Below are 21,397 nucleotides of genomic sequence, written 5' to 3' on the forward strand. Positions count from 1 at the left end.
TTCAGAGGCTAAAAAAATAACTAGACAAGCTAGTATAACTTTAAATGTGGGGATTGTTTTTAATATTTGGATGAAAATCATTTTCAGTCAGTGACTGATGGACATCACCAATCACTACTGATTATAATGTAACCAGGCACATATTTGGCAAAAATATAGATTTCCATCCATCCATTTTCTTCCGCTTATCTAATCCAGGAGAGCTGGAGCCTGTCCATAGGGCGAGAGGCAGGATACACACTGGACAGGTCAGCAATCTCTTCCTGGGTTAACACAGAGACGGACAACAATTCATGCTCTCATTCAGACATATGGCATGAGGGGAATACAAAGTCTTTTCAGCTGCCTTCAGTTGAAAATGGATGAAATAAAGCTTTACATTCACCCTGTACTTCTTCTTTATGAGCCCATCAGACTGTCCTGTAACTTGATGAGTCTCATCTGTCAGAAAATGGACCACAAGAAACCTAATCTTCCTTCCATTCTGGTTTACAGTCTCAGCAGCACAAGAAGCATAGCCACTGGGGATATAGCAACACTACAAAAGATGTGGGAAAACAACAGTTGAGCTAGACTGAAGGCATCCAGGAGTGTACTTAGTTTGATGTTCCTCGACTTTCAGTCTTCATTGGAACAAAGCCTAGTTATATGAAATTCCCCAGCAACATCCCAGCAGCACAGACAGAAGAGTCTGAGAGCATCCTCACAGCTCTTATTAAATCTCCTGAGCTACCAGGCAGAGATGCAGCAGAGGCTCTAATGAAGCAATTACAGGCTTGAGAGGGATGAGTTCCAAGCCCAGGCCAAGACTGCTTTTTACTGCCACTAAAAAGCTGACAGCCAGGCACAGAAAAGTGGCGGGGGTGACATTTATTTTCCAAGAAGTGTTAAAATCGGATTAAGAGAGGGGAAAGACTCCCAGGTAAGGGTGAGAACATCGAAATGACCACAAATGAGATATAAACACAGCTAAATGATGGCTACAGAACCTGGGCATCACCTTCTGTTGCACTGTGAGATAATATAGTGCAAGTAACTTTTTATTATGCATTATGTCAACTCATATTTGATGCTAAGCATTCATTGTAGGGAAGTTTTCGCAGCACTTTCCAGTCATCCCTTCATATCTAAGTAGTATAGACAGAGATGTAATCTCTTACTACCTTGCTTTGCTGTCAGTTAACTCAGCAAGGTTTTAATCTCTCAATATACAAGATCTTATGAAGGATTGTGTCTTTTATTTATAAAACCCGAGTGATGCAAAGTGGATTTCAGTGTCGGGATGGCTACCAAGCTGCTGTTACTGGAGATACACCCAAGCACACAGATAACATTGTCACAATCCAGCCTGCCATATAGGCTTAAGGGCTTATCAACTCTGCCAGAAATGTCAAACAAGCCTTTGACTGTTGCCTGAAGACACTACACTTTCCTGAGTTTAGATAACATGCCCTTACTGAAAAGGTAAATCCCATACCCTTATCCTAATTACAGAGTGGAAAGCAGTCATAGTTGCCTCTAAATAATGGCCATGCCAAATGTGAAGGCAACCTGAATTAAGAAATAAAAACAGAATGGTAAAAAAGTGAGTCAGGAGAATTTGGTATCAGTCAGATTTTTGCTATTGTACACCACCTGCCTAAACACAGAAGGGTGTCCTGTGGTGTTTCGCACTGGGACGTTGGCAGCTGATTATTTCGGTCCTGTAGGTTGTGCAGTGGGGCCTCTGCAGTCAGGTCAAGTCACTGTTATTTATCTAGCACATGTAAAAACAACAGGAGTTGCCCTGAGGTGCTTTCCAGCCGAGGAAAACATATTAACAGTTCAAGTCCTTAAAAATATAAATACAAAGCCCACATAAACAGAAACATGAATACACTGAAAAGCAAAGCAAAAATGTAATAATCATAATATAAAAAAATCTATCAAAAATCAATAAAATAAAAACCTCAGAGTAAAATTATACAAAAGAATACATTTAAAAGAAACAACAGTCATCTAAGGGAGCAAAAAGGAAACATTGACAGGTGGCTGACAAAAGGCAGGCGCCTCAAATTTTACCTGGCTAGATCACTATGGCAACCTGTAGACATGCAAAGCTAGTTATGGTTTTGGGTTTAAAACCAGCTACAAGTGCTATATTTTAACTTGTAATTGTGATTGATGTGCAATATATACATACACCAGTGTCTCCATGAGGTGTTCCTTGTTGGAACATTGTTCACTTGCAGAACACAGGTTCCACAAGATGCCAAAAACATTAATAGGAATCGGAATAATTTTGGCATTTTGCAGTTGCTGGAGATTTGTTCCCTGCCAATCCATGAACTGAATGTGCTGTTTCACCACTTCTCAGAAGTGCTCTATTAGAGAGAGACCTGGTGTCTGTGGAGGCCGTTTGTGGAGGGCAGCGATGGTTGTATGGGGAAAATCCCAGTAGATCAGCAGCTTGTGAAAAAAACAGACCTGGCCATCTGGCGCCAACAAACATGCCACATTCAGAGTCACGCAAATAATCTTTCTTCCCATTCCCATACTCAGTTCAATCTTCAGTATGAACCTCATCATGTGTACATCTAAATGTTTTGGCTTACTTTCCTATGATTATCTGATAGGGGTTAACAAGCAGTTTACCAGTTTTACCCGGTGAAGTGTGTGGTGAAGACTTCCTCCTGAATGAGCGAATTGTATATATGTAGCCAAGGTTTCTGGCGTATGTGCGACAGACTGAGCATTCCTGGATCCACTGTGGCAAATAAAGGAGGCAAAAAAAGCAAAACAAACAAAGCAAATCGGTGAACCAGGTAGAAATGGGAAGAAAAAAATCTGTAACAAGAAAGCTAATGAGAAAATTTCCCTCTTATATCATCCTCCTACTGTGAAGGTGGTAGGGTCAAATCCCAGAGGAGCTGCCAATGAGCTGCAGTTGTAAACGTGAATGAGTAATGTTCACTGGGTTAGAGTAGCGCTGTAGGGCTATGGGGTTTGATTCACACGGATGCCAGTCATGCTGAAAATGCATGCACTTCTGCTCCGGCTACAAATGTACTGCCCAAGTAAAAGCAGGCAGGATTGTTGTCATTGTGTGCTAAACTCTGCCAAACACAAAGCAGATGTTCATCACTGACTTTTAATGTTGTATCTTACAGGCAGAGACACTGGATTGGCTTTGTGGGAACAAACATGATGAGAATGATTAATTACATTTGTGGACATACTCATAATTTAATCAGAAACATATTACAGCAATTTGCCAATTAGTGGAGCTGAACTATTAACACATTCACCAGGTTAATTTAGGTGAAGGAATATTGAAATCTAATTAAGCATAAAATGATGTATTAAACAGGCCTTGAGAAATTGATAATTACTGTGGCGTGTAAGCACGTTAAACTGATTTCTCATAGGGCTTTAAATTTGGGTACATAGCAGGAAAAGACACAAGCAAAGCAAACAAAAGAAACATGGAAAACTCACAGTGAGTAAGTTAGAATCCAACTCAGTTTACAGTGAGATTAAACCTTTAGAAATAATGAATATGCATTAATACCTTTCACACAGATATTATGTTTGATCATTCAGGTTTTTGTCCATCTGTCCAAAAAAATTCTACCTGGCCAAGTTTTGGGAAACTTGCAGGTCTGGATAATTGGTTGTCATTATTATTATTATTATTATTATTATTATTATTATTATTGATTCTTCTTTTCTTTCTTTTTTTAATGTAGTCACCCCATCAGCTTGTGAATATATATACACAACTGCTTGGGGCTCAGGGCAGTCTGGGGGGAACCAAGGGCTGACAAATTTCACCTTTCCTCTTTTAAACAACCTGCGGTCGAGGTGCAATGTCATCTTAGTGGAAGGATGCCTTAATGGAGACTTACTTGGGGAAGGAAGGGACATCAGTTGTTTAATAATATCAGGGTGTGCTACAGAGTTTGAATTAGCATCACAGTGAGATTATATTACATAATTCCTTTGTGTGTGTGGTGTTTTTGATTAATATGTTTTTTAATATGATTGGATCCTTATCATTTGGGGATATCTGGGCTCTTTGAGTTTGCTTCTTTATGGTTAGTGTTTATTTTATAATATCTCTAACCTAAAATAAAGAGAGATTGTATCATGTCAGTAGCAAATTGGTAAGATAAATGTTTAACTCCTGCTTATATGAAAAGGGCTAATTGTCAATGTTTGTGTCCTCATGCTTCTTTTGTGAATGTGATTGCCACCGCTGGGGTAATTTTGCAACGCATTAGCCATTCAGCACTGTGCCATTAATATATCGTAGCTCACATGTGTACTGTATGCTAAACAGCATGTTTTGTTATATCTGCCAGCTATTGTATATTCCCACTCTGTTTTATTAAAAGAACAGCAGGAGTTATTTCAGTTTCTACTAATCAGCTCTGATTCTGCACAACACCCGCATGGATTTATAATAAGAAAATGACAGACATAAGATCTTTGCTTCTGTTCTGACCAAGTGGAAGACCCTTGCCCCATGCTGTTATCCAGTATGGGCTTCAGCAGTCTATTTCAGTTGCTGGGTGTCCAATATTATTAACACAAAAAGTCCTAATATTATGGACTTAGTAATCCATGCTAATTATATGGGGTCTTATTAATGATAATACAGGCGACAGTGAACTGAGCATTCAGCAAGCTGAATTTTAAATCTCAGGCACCCAGATTAGATTTGAAGGGTTTGTCTGTAAATGAGCTATCTGATGTCTGGGATATCTATAAATGGGCATCCCAAGCGATGTACAATATATCTTGTACTGATTCAGTTTTGGTTGGTAATCTTTTTGTGCATCATTTTACGTTTATGAAGGAAGAGAAGGTCAGCAAATGACCTTGCAAAACCATGTTAGATGTGCTGAGTAAAATACTCGTATATCATGGGAAATCACTGCTTGAATGAAAAACAACCACTGTGAATTCAGTATGCAAGTTAATTCAAATTTGATTTTTTTTAAACCAGGCTAAGACTTTCTGCCTTTATGTTGGACCAAACTTAAATTTCTGAGCACATGCTTGTCCACAGACAGCTATGCTACTGGACAAGCTTGTGCAGATTCCCCTACCTTCTCAAAGATATTATGTTGTTATTTTCTCACTGTTGCAGCTTTGCCTGTTAAGTGGTAGATAGATTAGTGGTGTCGCAGAATGATAATACACGCCACAATCATAAACAAAAAAAGCAAAGCTCATAAAAGTTCCAGTGTATCAGACAGTTTTCTGGCCAAAGTAGGAGTGAAGGAATGCAAAGACTGGTCTCTGTGTTCGGCTTAGCTCTGTTCTTGTGTGTGTGTGTGTGTGTGTGTGTGTGTGTGTGTGTGTGTGTGTGTGTGTGTGTGTGTGTGTGTGTGTGTGTGTGTGTGTGTGTGTGTGTGTTTTCTTTTATAACCAAGGCTAAACACAAAAAGTAGTTGCTTTTATTTTAATGGGTCAGTTTAGTTTAGTTTAAAACAAAGTGAACACAAGTTCCACTTCTGTTTATGTGGTGTGTGAGTTATAGCACTGGATCCTGCTGAATTATTAATAAAGTGACCCAATTAATTCTTAAGTTGTTGGAGCACAACACACAGAAGGGACATCACCAGGAGCTCAGCAGCCACAGTCAAAATAATTACTTCTGCAATACTACATACATTAATCTAGAAATGCAACGCATAAGATTAACTTTTTGACTTCAGAGCTTTTAAACCCTTAAAACCCTTGACATTCCTAGCAAAAGACTTCAACCGTAGTATTATCTCCTCTCACATAATGAGGGGAAAGTGTGTGAAATAAAAGTACAAACTTGTCAGTATACCAGCATGTTCCTTTAGTTATTTGTAAAATATAATTCCTCCCACTGAAATTCTCACAGCTCATTAAAATGGAATGGAAAGTTATTGCGTATGCTTCCTTTAGCACATTTTATCTTCTAACAATGTGTAACTTGATCGGAGTACTGAAAGTACTGAATTGGAGCTTAAAGCTGATCTTTTTTAAAGTTTTATTTATAAAAAAAAAGTGAATGAAAGTTTAAATGAGAGATTAACTGCAGACATGATTGGATCAGTAAGAAAATCTTTGTGCATTTTCAAGGCCTGCGGAAACTGTTTATTACAGTGTTGTTACAGAGTGATCCATCTTTTAATACATATACAATCTTTGACAGTGTTGTGCACAATGACTACTTTGTTTACATCCATATCTCCACCAGCTGAAAGACAAAACTGAAGATGGCAGTCTAATTTCAACGTTTTAATCAGCTAAATGTTTCTACAAGGCTGATGTTTTGTGAAATCATAATATAATATAATATAATATAATATAATATAATGCACAAATGTAGAAGACTGACCATTGGCAATCACAGCTCATTTTGCGTAAGTTAATTTGTTTCGACACATGTAACCTGTTTTGCAGAACGCTTTAAAAACCTTTGGACATTGGCTCTATCACTGACACTATAACTAAGTCCTTATCGAGGACCGTGGCCTTTAAAGGCATCAGAGGCCACCGTCAGGCAAAGACCATTGCCATTGTTAGCGCTGGAGAGAAACCTGACCCACAAGCTAAACAAATGCTGGGCTCCTCACTGCCTCCAACAGCTGGCATATGGAAGGGGACCTTGGCAAGCAGCTGAATTTTGCAGCCCAAATAACACCATCATGGCTGCAGCCAGATATGATCATCGTATTCAAATCCACCAACTAATTGATCATGTTGAAATTAAAATTGCAATGAGAAGAGAACAGGATTTGCAGGGCAATCATTTAGCAATGGAGCATCTGAAGTCACAGAGAAGGCTACTGGGTGGCTTTGCATCCAGAGTATGGAACCATGAACAGTTCCTGCTGGACCTGAAATACCCGATGACCCTAAGTTCCATCACTGATTGAATCTGTGAGATGTGACTTTCATCCCAAAAACTGGAGAATTCTAATGTTTTATTGAATTGAATTCAGATATATATATATATATATATATATATATATATATATATATATATATATATATATATATATATATATATATATATATATATATATATATATATATATATATATATATAGTTACCTCAATGTGGTTTATATTGAGAGGTAAATGCTTACTACAATAATGAGAAATCACAAAAAAAATCAATAATATAAAACTAAATAGCTCAAAGTAACGTTGCTTCATAAAATGAGGCAAAATAGGTCCATAGAATAGCAAACAAAATAAAAATTGATCAATATACATACTAAAAATAAACACAACAAATTAAAATAAATTTGTCTGGGTTTTTTCTTTGAGAGGTTTGGTAAATGGTGAGATTTTCAAAAAGCCTTGAAGTTTGTCTCACAGATGTGCTGTGTTCTGTACAAAATAATTGCACGTGGTTGTGAAGAGTTCTTGTATAAGGTCCTTTTGATCAAACAGAAAAACCAATATCCATCCATCTATCTACCTGCAAAAGTATTTTCATTGAATTTATTATAAACCACTCACTTGCTGATAACAGATCAAACATATTCTTGCATTCTGTCACATAAAAAAACTAGCACACAATTAGCTACGTATAAACACAAGTAGCCAAGTAAACTTTTACCTCAATCCTGCACCTTCTGTAACCCACACATTGCTCAGTTAACAGCCTCCCTGGGGAGAAATCACATGCAGGACTATTTTTAGGGGCTCATTAATAGTGTGATGAGCATCAACTCTTTCACGAAAGAGGCTACAACTATGAAGATGTCACTTGTTCACTAAATGTCAGGCTACTGGGAGGTAATTTATTTTCAGTGCAGAGCGGCATTAGGGTGCTGTTACACTAGCAAAATATAAAATTACATTTTACTTAAAAGCCTCTAGGGGATTTGGAGTAGTAGCAGCAAAAGTAACAGGATTCTAGTGTGAAAGGAGAGCCCAAAAAACACATTTTGATGTTAAAAATAAAATTAAAAGTACAGTAAAGCAAAGTAATTATTTCAGTATGATTGACTGAGATTATATGCACAGAATGAAGAAACTAACCCATCCTGATGCTCCGTTCTTTTCCAGCAATAGCCAGGATTATTGTTGTATATATTGGAGAGTATAGTTACAGTATAATGTATAGCATTATATATAGCATTATGCATTAGGCAGTAGTAGTAGTAGTTGTCGCTGTTGTTTTGTTGTTGATGATAATGATGAAAAAATGCCATACAGGTGGTTTTTGCTAGGCTTCCAGTCCTTTTTCTTGTACTCCATTCTATATTTAGTGTTGAGTCGAACAAAATTCGAAAATCTAAAATGATAATAAAATAAGGTAGATATCCTGAGAATTTAAAACCATCAACAAGAACAAAAATGTACCTGAAGTGTGAACTTAAGTGCAATCTGTGGGCATGTCATAATCTACCGCAGGTGTGTCCAACTCCAGCCCTTGAGAGCTGAATGAAATGAAGGCCGCAATTGGAGCAGCCTTCGTTGCCTGGCTGTGACGTACTCGGCCTTCAATTTCAAGGGTGCAGCCTATGAATTGGGACATACCTACTGTCCTGCAGCTTTTAGACGCATCCTTGTTCCAGCACACCTGAGTCAAATGAATGGCTTGTTATCAGGCCTTTGGCAAACTTGATGGCATGCTGAAGAGGTCGTCCAACCATTTGATTCAGCTGTGTTGGAGTAGGGATGCACCTAAAAGCTGCAGGACAGTAGCTCTCGAGGACTGGAGTTGGACACCCCTCTGATCTGCAGACTAGAAAGAGAACAAAAGCTTGCAGGTAATCGGTGAGATCTGCACAGGATTTCTACTCTTTACTAACATGCATTATGTGCATTATCCAACTGTCTCCATTGATTTTTATTTTATTTTTGCATCTTAAAATCACACATAGCTCATGGAAATGTGGGTTACCTAATGTGTTGGGGAAAATGTGCACAAGCGAACAGCGTGAAACATCTCACTTTAATACATTGCAGTGTGTAACAGTCTCTCATCAAAAAAATAAGTAAATAAATGAATAAAAAAGTAAATAATTGTTTTGGACATCTAATGCTTTGATTTTCATTGAACTCCACCCATTAAAAAATCACTGTTATCAAAAAGCTTTTAACCACTTACCTCTGGCTATTTTTGTATATACAGCTTTTCAGTCTGTGTAATTTCTCAGGCTGCAACTGAGAATTATGTTTCTGATTCATAAATATGTATTTGCGCTCTTCTTTTACGTTGATTGGCCCTTAAGCCTTATCCTTATTTTCTCTTGAATTGTCTCTGTTTAAAGTTTTTTTTTTTTTTATTAATAAACTAAAAAAAAGTTATCATCTCCTGTTCACAGCACACAAACACCAAACAATGGCAGCTTTACACATGCCACAGCCAAGCTAATTAACTGGAGGGGTTGTTCTCAGAATTTGCAGTGCATCCCATAATTTATCACATCCCCTGGAGAGACCTCATTCATACTAATCATTCAAATTTTCCCTCATTTTGCATTTATAGCTGATATCCGCCTTATTTTTTACTAATTGAATTTTTTCCTCTCACCCTGGGATGCTAATGGTCGTGGATTCTTGTAGTGTACACCTTACAAATCAACACACGATTTAGAAGAATTCAATATTGTGAAGCTAACTGACTTTCCTAGCTAGGCCGGGCTTTCTTTCAAATTTATAGGAGACATTTATGTTACAGTAGTGATGATATGGCACATTGTTACACAGGAGAGAAAAGATAGGAGAAGGCAAAGCTGCAGGGATCTGTGATGGCTTTACGAGTAGGAGGTATAACCCAGAAATATCAGCATTTCTGGGAGATGGATCTGTCATACATGTCTTTGTGTCACTTTGTGGTCATCAGGGTGTACCCCAGCAAAATGAAGGCTGGCAACTTTATACTAACCAGGCTCACTAGTAATGAGCCACTGTATGAGAGCTTTGTGGTTATAAAAGAACAAATAGTATTTTGGGGGCTATATTGGGAGTGTTACTCAGATATAATACAATTCAATTCAATTTTATTTTGATAGCACCAAACCACAACAACAGTCACCTCCAGGGTATCTATAGTGTAAGATAAAGATCCTACAATAATATATTGAAAACCCCAACAATCAGACGACCCCTATTAATAGTAACTAATGATTAAATGTAAAGTGATTCATAATAGAAAGTGAAGAAAGGTGAGTGGTGAAGAAACAGTGCAAATAGAATAAACTGCTTTTTAGTAGTTTTTTTGTAGTTTCGTTTAGTGTAGAAACAAGGGTTCTGATGATAGCAGCTTAACAATATTAACAATGTCAAATTATTAGAAGCTTGGGAGGGAAGAACAAGAAAAAGGTCATCAACGTAATCAGCAGAACATTAACCATTTGATTTTTGAAACGTACAAGAACTCACAGGATAATACAGCATATGTACAAAGGGCCATCTTTACTAGCAGTGTACAAACTCATCCCATCCCTTAAAACTGGAGCTCATCCCAGTGGTTAAATGCCACCTGGATAGGAAAAGAGTCATCCCATGGCTAACACACAGAGGAAAAACAAACATCCACACTCACATGCACACCTCCAGCCAAGTTAGACTGACCAGTTAACCTAGCATGCATATCATTGGAGTGTGAGAGGAAGCCAGAATCCACAGACGGAAGGAGGACACACAAACTTCACGCTGAAGTTTGTGGCCGCAGATTCAAACCAAGACCTGTGTGCTTTGTTAAGCACCAAGCCACTGATGGTTGCATTAGAACAGTAGCATGAAAGCAATGATATCCACACAATTACCTGCACCTGTATTTGATATTTGATAGACACTAGAGTTGTAATTTTGTTTGTCAATACTTTAATTTTCTTTGCCAATTCCTACAAACTGCACTGCAGTTCATCTGAAAGGGGATTAATGATGATTTTGTGTGAAAACACTGAATGACTTTGAATTCTTCTCACATTCAGTGGACGCTAAACCTCAAACTAACATTATTTTACTAGGGATGAACTCGCTAAATAACTGAGGATGGCACGATCAAAGCAAATCAGTGTGATTCAGCTGACCTCTAACTTCAGAGAAAACCAGGACCTCTGAAAAGGTGTAAAAGATTTAAACTTCGTCTTCTTCTCCAAAGTGGATTAATTATATGCAAATAATAGTTAATTACGCTTAGGTTTGACTGGTTAATGCTTCATAAAGTGCATTCATGTGTTATGAAGTTAGCATTTGCTGATTAAATAATCTGCTCTCTGAATTTCCTCATTTTTTCATTAGCTATCACAAGTTATTTAGTTATGGACAGCTGATATTTATTTTTAAATCAAACCACTAATGTTTGCTTGAAGGGGGTTAATTAAACTTAGCCTATCCAAGGATGGTTTACTGAGCAACACAGATGTCTATTAAAGCGTTTTGGACATCCTTAAGAAGACAAATTATAGAAAGACTGCTTCTGTGAGAACTTTACTATTTAACTTTTAAAAGCAAAGATATCCAGATAACCAGAGTCCTTGCCCAGGTAATCAGGGTAGTGTCCTTAACAATGTGTCATTTGCATCATATTTGAGCAAACTCAGTCACTGAAGGAAAAACAAATATTAGTATAAGCTATGCTTTAGGACGGAAAAATGATTAATCAATGGTTACACTGTTTGACAATTTAATCAGAAAAATGCATGCACTGCAGAAGATTTTTTTTTTTTTTTTTTTTTTTTTTTTGTCTTTTGGCCCTTCTACAGATTTAAAAAAATAAAAATCCTATTGTGCTGCAGTGACCTTCTGTGTTATTTACACAACCCCGTGAGGCTGTTTGGCTCAGAGTTTGGTATTCATATCATTCCTGGACTGTTTACTGTGAAATTAATGGTCTGTTGTCTCCCATCAACCTAGTCCAGACAGTCTTCACATGCAACTGACAGCAGCTTGCGCAGCATCCTTATGAGTAGGAAGAAAACTGAGAACTAATAGCACTGTCTTTACTGGGCTGTCATGCTCGGAGCAAAGGCCTTGAAGCCAGGAAGCTTAAGCATTCATTGCTTGATTAAATTCTTCACAGGACACAATGCTCCAATGGGAAGTTGGGCTCAGAATGTGACTTGGCAAGCTCTGAGGACAGTAATAACACAGCAAATAAAAATACATAACAATAGCCACTTGAAGGAGAAAGGGCAGTTTAATGGAATGAAAACAGGCAAACCAAAGGCTTTATGTAGGTACTAAAATGAATGCAATAGCAATTCAGTTATTACATTTATATACATTTAAATAAGTGGAGTAATGAGATCACGAAGTGGCTAAAATGAGAAAAAGTTGCAGTTGCTGGCTGTGGCAGTGACCTGTTGGCACAATAAAATGTCTAATGAATTATTTCAGATTACATAAGATTTGCTACATAACCTACAGTATATGACAGGACAAATTGCTTAGGCCCGACATTTTTCAGTCAACACCTCTGTTGTCCCACATGCACCAAAATGCATCACTTCTCGTTAGCGTTTGCATTCAGGTCAGACTGGCACAAAAATAAAGATTTAATAATAATTAAAAAAATTATTTATATTAATTATTATTCTTATAGTGATTATTCTGGATAAGGCTTTGATTGACAGTTACAGTAGCTGTTTTATATTGCACTCAGAATATTTAATTATGCACATGTGCTGATTACGCTGCCATTGTCTATCGATGTGTGTGAACTAAAATGATCACTGTAGTTATTACAGTGACTAGAATGATCATTTTCTTACTGAGGCTGGACAATAAAGAGACATTTCCGGCAGTGTTAAAAGAGGAAGGGGCTGTAAGGGGACTGTCCCAGCCTCCGAACTACAGTTACACTGAATGCAGGCCATTGTTGAAGTTTGTAAAAGCTATGGAACCACCAGACCATGGAACACTCACTGCCCAGCCCCCAGTAGTGCCCTAGATTCTGGGGCACTGCATTAGTTTGTTGCTCTTCTTCGTCTGCTGTCATGGGGCAGTTTCATGTGTCATTTGGCTTTTGCTCAAGCAGGAATTAAAGCCCTTTTTCAAGCTTGTTGGAGGTAAATCTGCCTCCTGCTGTGTTTGAATTGTCCCCTGCAGTCAAAAAGCAGCCATACAGTTGATAGCTAGAGTTGATTGTGCAGTTCAGACGTTGCTGATAGCAGTGAAATGTGATGATGCTGCACAAAAGATCAATGGCTGAAGTGCACAGATGAGGTGACAAATGGTATTTTTAAAGGCCACCTGCTTCATTGAAATGCAACATTTCTTTTTATGAGGGTGTCAATTTTAAAGCCGTCACACTAGTCTGGTACAAGCCAGACAGTTTTCAAAGGTTTTTAAAGTTTCCATATGCAAATAAGCAATCAATAGTTATATTCCTATTTCAAAACAATATTGATGCTTTTTATAGACAGGAGAGACAGGAGTCACCAAGTACTTTACAGAAAACAGTTGGTGGCACATTAGTACATCGTGGATTTGAAAGATGAATCTCATGAGGATTTTAGCAGTGCAACAAATCAGCGACTCTCTTCAAAGTGAGAGCTAGTTTACATTAGTTTGAATAAGTTTCATTATTGCTATTCTTTCATACTTGTTCTGTTGACTTAAAAAAAAAAGAAGTGGAAAAACTGTAATTTTGAGTTATTTTTTTTCTGAATTTGGCTGCATGAAAATACCGAGCATAGGAGAAAGGTAAAGAGATGGAACAGTAGCCTATGTCTTGTGGTGGCTGTGGACAGTCATCCAGTCTGTGTGGGCAAGATACTGAATTGAGTGTTAATTTGAATGTTATAAAAAGGTGCTTAGATAAAGTACATGTGTGTGATTAGGGGCTTGTAGAAAAAAAGGGGCTGTGAGTGCTCAGTTAGCATACATATATATATATATAAGTGCCGGTCTATTTGCATTAGGTGAACATAGTGCTAACACTAAACATTCAAACAAATCCAGGATCCCTGAGAAACTGTAAACATTTTAAACCATGTTAGGCACATGTTCTTATAACTGATTTGCAAACAGGATATGGTCATCAAAACTAAAAATTGTGCTGACCAGCAATAAAGCAGCTCTGGCTAAAGGTTGCTGGCTCCTCCGGGAGGCAAATGCTTATTCTTGGTTTGAGGGCTTTTTATATGATGATGTAGATAAGTAACATAAGAGAGGAGTCTGGCATTTATAACTTTGAAAACCTTTTATATGGACAAAAACTTTAGATAACAGACTAAAGGATAGGAATAAATGCTAGAAGCTCAATCGGAGATATATATAATGAACTGATGCCTGTTTGATCTGCTTTGAATTTCAGATCTTCTCTTTGTTGTCATGCAAAGCTCACATCTTTTTTTCATAAGTGAATTTTATAGTTTGGCTTATCATCAGCTGAATGCCATGGAATATTTCTCTGTCACATGTGATATAATAAACACCATTAAATAGAAGGTGAAATGAAGATGACACTGCAGGGGGATTGAGTCCTTAGTGGCATGTTTCGTGGATACAGACGCTGTAAGTGAGAAAGCGGGTTAGCAAGCCCTGCTTGTCATTTTAAGTTTGATGGTTGTTTGATCATTTCGTATTCAAATACAAATGTGTGTATGCCTTGTTGTCTTCTTGCAGCTTTAGACCCTCATTTAATTTAATCACTTTTTAAAAAACAGACTCAAACTGGAACGTGAGCAAACTCAAGCTAAACTCAAACATGATTCTCATAAAATATGGTGGACAGTCAGCAACACAGCTTGTTGCAAAGCACCAGGCTGTTTCCTCAAAGAGTCTTTGTTCAGCTACGAGAGGGAGTGAGAGAGACAAAGGAAGGGACAGGAGGTAGGAAGTGGGAGAGAGAGAGAGAGAAAGAGGGAAAAGAGAGAGGTAACTGAGGGCAAAACAGGAGACCGAGGAGGAGATTAAAGAAGAGAAAGGGTGGAGTAGGAAAATGGTAGTTACGTTTCACTTTGGGATAGAGTAAGAAAGCATAGTCAAACAAAAATACCTCATCAAGGGAGATATATGGAGAAATACTGGTGTAGAGAAAGAAATAGTTTAGCGAGGGTGTGGAATAGAGGCTTCATAAGTAAAGTAATAAAGACAAGCAGACAACCAAAAGCAAGCATAGAAAAGAAAAGTGCGGGATTGTGAATTTGTGTGTGAAAGAGGAAAGCAAATGTATGAAGTGTGAGTGAGAAAGATACAGAGGGAGGGCAGAGAAAGTGTTTGACAAAAGGCTTTTGTTGTGAAAGTGGCCATTTTGAATCTTCCCCTGGTTACGGATGGCTCCACTTCACTGTGTCCCAGCCTACTTGTTTGGCCTAGTTTCTCATTAAGTCGCCACTTGTACGGTGACAGTGTTTACTCTGTTGGCACACTCACTATTTATGGCAAACATTATCACACATCCACTAGAGATGGTGCAGCTTGATGCCATGCAGATCAGTGAATTTTTCTCCTGAGGGCAGCACATCCTATAACACATTTGTTCTTTAAAGACCATGACAATGCTGTTAGAAGGCTCTTTTTTATCTTGAAAGATGTTCATTATGAATTTCCTTCAGATGCCAGCAAGTGAATATTTACATTCATTTTGATTTAGAAACAAACCAAATATATGTCGAGGGAATCCTGTGAACAGGGTAGCAAGTTTGCAAAGGATTGCAAAGTTACATCTGAACAAATGGCAAGACTTTGACAAGAATGTAATACACAGTGCCACGCTGGGCAAAAACCAAGCACAGTATATCAGCACAAATACCTCATACCACATAATGATTTGGGTTCCTCTTGTTGCATTCACTGAGTTGAACATGAACTCCTGTGTATACCAAAGTATTTTAGAGTCGGTCTCAACCACAGCTAAAGGTGTTCTTGGCCCAAGAACACCAGCACATTTACAGCTAACTGTCTAAAAAAGAAAATAACCAAGGTGTTTGACTGGCCCACTCAAAGTATCTGTGGCATATCTGTGAAACTGTCCCTCTTGCTTATAAATATTCAAACTTTACTAGGTTGTTATTGAATCATTAACTCTTCAGTCCTCTGACTTAAACCCCAGAAAAAAATCCTAAACATGCTGACTCTTAGCTGGCTACATGCTGTGATATCTGACAAGTACTGACTTAGACTGCCTAAACTTAAGCATGTGTCTGCATACAGAATAAAGTGTAACAATATTTGAAGACATTTTTTCCCCTGCATTTCCATGCCAGAAATTAAGAAAAATACATACGTTTAACAAAGTGGAAGGAAATGTGCTCCAATGCGCTGCATTTTTTGAAAGTAGAAAACATTTTATGCATACACTAAGTGTGCAAACACACTGCAATGCTTAATGTTGCAAAATGTCCACAGCATAATCCAGGATAGAAATTAGATTATATGCACAAAGGGAAACTGTGATTACAGCAGTGGCTGTACTTTACTGCTCTGTAAAGAAGAACGGCGCCCAGCAATGTCTTCATGCATTAGCAGTAAGACAATAGAAACCCCATCTCTGGGTGCACTGTGGTCACATACGTACAACCTGTTGTCATACTTACACATAAAGACCCCTGCCTTTTTTATAGAGTCAGTCACAGCACCCCGATTCTACACCATTGATCTAAACCTTCCCAGAAGCTTCTGAGTCAGTTCTTTTGTTACTCCTCTCTGCCAGTCATCTTACATCATTCATAAAGCTGCTTATTCCACTGAAGCATTTCCATGAAGGGGATTCACTGTGTCATACAACTCTACTTTGGGAGTTTTTGATCCTTAGAGTCAATTTTTTTTTCCTTTTTGACCGCCTTTCCTTAAGCTGCTCACGCGCGAACCTCAATAACACACATCAGTAGCAGTAAGAACATACGTGCACACACTGTAGTGCTGCAGTAGCTGTGAGGTGCTGAAGGAGAAAATTCAGCTGGGATGAGAGTGAGTCATGGAAACCGCTTAATATTATGGGCTGTCTTTCCCTTGATGTTGTTCAAGCTAATTAAGCCTTGTAGTAAGCTACTCAGGTCTGTTTGAAGTATGCAAGAGATTCACTTTAATGGTCTGCTCTATGCGATTCTGTGTTTTCACATTCAATTTGAATATGCTTACAACCCAGGGACCTTAGATTATAAAGATAAGACACCTGGGTTTATAGCTACGAGTCTATTTCTAAATTACTTGGGGAAATAATAGTTGTTTAGATCTTGAGACTGCAGAACATGTCAGTATATGACACACACATACAGTATTGTAAAGATGCATTTACACAAGACCTCTATGCCTGTTATGTTACCTTATTCTAGCCTATTAAAAACATTGTTGATGAACAGGAAATTGTGTTTTCATGTCAACACTTACATTAAATGAATGAAATTGTATGTAACAGTTAATTAAAATGGATTTAAGGTAAATTTATTTTCTTGAGTACGAGAATAGTCCAATGTAATGCTGGCTTTCAAAGAATGAAGGCACTCTACAGGTGCACTCAGTGGCAGTTGCAAAAACAAAGTAAAGTGAATGTGGTGGTGCACACTGACCCCTACTGCTGATGGCTTGTCATCACCCTGCTCTGCATGGCTCGCCCCTGCCTTACTCTTGACTGACACAGGGGCAGCAGGGTCACTCAGACATGTCCGACAGCAGGCAGATTACATGTTTGTGTTCTTGTTTCCACTGTTTTATTAGGATTGGAGTGCTGTGTGCGTATGCCGCCAACCAGAACCTGAGCTCTCAGGTGAAGAACGTACGGAGACTGGTCAACAGCAACATGAGGGATCTGCACACCTTTGCTAACGACACACCGATGGTGAGGCAGAAAGTTTCCATTTGAAACACGATGTTACATAAAGAATTGGGGTGAAGCATTATAGATGGTTCAGTTACGAATTTTCCTTGAGGGTACACTTGTGAATCAGTGTGCATATTATTTCTTTTTTTCTTTGTTGAAACTGGGGTTTCTTGTCATGCTGGCTTTGTGTAATCCTTTCACACGGGAAAAGAGAATTTTCTCACCTTTTGTGCACGCAACACCTGCAAAGTTGCTTTTGAAAAGATTGTTCTCATACGGTGAAATTTCTCCAACAATCAGTCTCACTCTTATGGGTGGTATTTGCTGAAGAAACCAACTCCAACCAGATTCTCAAGTGGATTAATGAAATTGTGTAACACGGAAGTAGTTTGTTGGTGTCTAGACCAATAAAGTACTTTTGTGCAGCTATTTCTAAGACTCTGCTCGTCTCTGTGTTTCCTCTATGCAGCAAATTGAATACCTAATATCACAGTATGCCACGGCCAAGAACAAAGTCATCTATGACCTAGATAGTAAGTAGTTCTTCTCTGTTTCTCCAATAGTAAATTAGGTAGACACAAACAAGTCACTAAGTTTATACACTCAGTTGTGTAGCATGCTTATTATGTGAATTTAATGTGTCTGCTTTACTTGTTTTCACAACTGTGACTTAACTAGCTCCATAGGCAAAGTAGCAACTTTTAAAAAACATCTCTTGAGTATTCCTGCTACTTTCTTCTGGAGGCAGTTCTTTCCTAGAAGTTGTGACTTGCAAAAGCAGAGCCAGGATTTTAAGCTTTTAAATTAAAAACAAAAAAAGGAAGAAGTTATGCCTTGTATACTCAAACCATTAGAACACAAGTTTACTAGAGAACAAAATTGGGAACAAGAGTGACTTGGACTAACGTGTCTATGCTGATGTTTTCTACAGACATAGGTCCATTATTGGGTGGAAGAATACATGATCAGTTGGATAAGGAGGTCCGTCCTGCCTTGGACCAAGTTCTCAATATGGCTGGAGGTACAGTTGCTCACTTTTAATTTCCTCCTCTAGCTAAGATCAAAATATTGCAGGTTCTAAGCTACTAAATGCCAGCTACAGCTTCACTGCAAACATTGCAGTGCTGCCAGTTGTGTGATGAATACAATGTTTTTCCCTTAAATGTGTGATTTAAAGTGTGAATAACCTTTTTTTGGTGGAAATACAGGTTTAGGACTCGTTTCAGTATTTTCCTATAAGTAATAAGTCCTCCACCATATAATAATAGTTTCATTAATCCTTAATCTTTGTATTTTATGCTTTTTTTTTTTTTTTTATAAAGTGAAAATCGAGAGGGCCATTAAAGGTAATGATAACTTAGTAACTGACCCACAGTCCTTTGACCCTTGACTTTGTGAATTTTGACACCATTGTTGCTACTGTGATTCGTCCCCTTTGTTTTCTTCCTTGATGCCTACCTGAGCCCCGAGTTACAGTTCTTGAGTTTTTGATGAAAAATAAACAGTCAGTATATAAAAACTGCACTATGCTATATCTTACTTTGGTGACCACAGAGTGAAGAAAGTAGAAAGGTTTTTTTCTTGTGGGGGTGGAAGTATACATACATACATACATATATATATATATATATATATATATGTATGTATGTATGTATATATATATATATATATATATATATATATATATATATATATATAAATAATTTTACTATAAGGCATCCATACTTTAGATTCATGCTTTATTCCTTTATGTGAATGTCTGCTTCTGTTGTCACCAGGTAAATTGGACAAATAAATTCTCTCAATTTTCTTTCCATTTATGAATATAAATGGAAATGATTAAAAAAAAATCCAGCCTAGTGCAGTTTTAAGTTCATGGTGTTTTGACAAAATCCCCAAACCCTTTATACTGTAACTGTGTTACCCCAGTGTGATGTGAGCATAAAAAACATGTTTGTGTAACCAATCATGTTACTTTTATTATTTATTTCTTTTTTTTTTATTTGAATATGTAACTATGAGAGTACCTTGTTTTCTTTTTCTCTTGTTTTTTAAATTCTGAATTACAACTAGATGCTGTGTGGTAGAGGTGGGAATCACCATATATCCCACGATACGATATTATCACAATATTTAACGCACGATACGATATTATTGCAATTTTTAAAAATATTTTGCGATATTCAGATTCTGTACATAAAGGTAAACTTTATCAATATTCATTTTATCTAATAACAAAGTCTCGCACTCAGTCATTCTCTCATTTCAGTCAGTTTTATTGTTGACAAACTGAACGGTTTGTATTACAGTCTAGTCCAACTTAACTGAATGCAACCATCTGGTACAATTATAGCTATTCTAAACTATGCAATTTGTGAAAACTATGCAGCCCCTTCAGCAAATGAAGAATTTGAAAGTAAATTAAAACAAAATATAATTTTACATTAAATAAAAAAGTTTTAAACTTAATTAAAATAAAACATGTCTTAAATTAAAATAAGCAAACTGTCATGTTTATTGCTGCAATAAAAAAAGTTAAACACATTTGGACAGCGAAGGAATGTCAGGATTCTTGCTCAGAAAAAGGAGCTGATCAACATGCTCTGAAGTCAGAGCATGTTCCAGTCCACAAAAACTTTTTTTGTAACAAAATATCGATTTCTGCTGTCCCTGTATCGATACATTATTAGCAAACAAAATATCAGGGATAGCTCAGTAGGTAAAGTGGTCGCCCCATGATCGGAAGGTCGGCGGTTCGAATCCACTTAACGGCTACCCTGAGGTACCCCTGAGCAAGGTACCGTCCCTACACACTGCTCCCCGGGCGCCTGCTTAGTGGGCTGCCCACTGCTTCACTGAGTGAATGGGTCAAATGCAGAGAAAAACAAGTAATTTCCCCATGGGGATCAATAAAGTATCCATTATTATTATTATTATTATTATTATTATTATTATTATCACGATACTACACAGTATCGATTTTTTTCCCCCACCCCTACTGTGTGGATGTTTGACCCAAATATATAGGCTTGCACCACATCAGCAAGAAAAGATGAAAGATCTGTCAGTAAGCATGAAAAAAGTAAAGTTGGTAAAATGTCTGGCCATTGGCATGGCAGTGATTGTACTGTAATTTGGGTTTTTAATATTCATATCCTTTTGGGTTTCTGTTGGGTTTGAGCCAAGTTGTCAAAGCTTTTTATTATTCACTGAGAATGCAGAGTGTAACAAGATAGAAAAAGGGAATACAAAACCAAGAGATATATACTACTACAATTAAAAATGGTGCTTAAGCGTCCATCTATGGCTTCACAGTGTTGCTAATCGTGCCACTATGTGAGAGTGTATTTACCGTTTCCTGTTGTTCACCTTTTATGCCTCTGTTCAAGGATGCTAGTGTTTTTGTTTTCTTTATCCTGTTGAATTTTAAGCATCCTCTGCAGGCTGCTCACAGACTCTATACTAACACTGGCTGCTGTCTTACAATGAACCCAAATGCATGGAAAAGCGTCATTTACTGAACAGCGACATCTTTAATAATGGCTCATATTATTCATAGCATTCCTGTTTGCTTAATGTTCGCCAAAAGCGATTCTGTTGCATGCAGTGCAGTTAACAGTGTAATTTTAGATGCTAGAGATTCACACTAGTATATGAGAACACTACAGACACACTCAAAATGTCAGACCCCATTAG

General features: G+C 37.6%; 1 protein-coding gene across 1 annotated transcript in view; it reads left to right on the plus strand.

The window, feature by feature from the left end:
- The window catches only part of prom1a (prominin 1a), an 81,466-nt gene that overhangs the window by 41,245 nt on the left and 18,824 nt on the right, over nt 1-21,397 (plus strand). Inside the window, exons 5-8 of the mRNA XM_085366374.1 lie at nt 17,599-17,719; nt 18,171-18,234; nt 18,633-18,722; nt 19,024-19,047. Coding sequence (XP_085222500.1) covers nt 17,599-17,719; nt 18,171-18,234; nt 18,633-18,722; nt 19,024-19,047 — 299 coding nt within the window. The remainder of the gene's footprint in view (nt 1-17,598; nt 17,720-18,170; nt 18,235-18,632; nt 18,723-19,023; nt 19,048-21,397) is intronic.

The sequence above is a fragment of the Diplotaxodon limnothrissa genome, linkage group LG2 (assembly GCF_057381915.1).
Source record: "Diplotaxodon limnothrissa isolate DT_005_m linkage group LG2, D_limnothrissa_male_GT1.1, whole genome shotgun sequence".
In the NCBI taxonomy this organism is placed as follows: Eukaryota; Metazoa; Chordata; class Actinopteri; order Cichliformes; family Cichlidae; genus Diplotaxodon; species Diplotaxodon limnothrissa.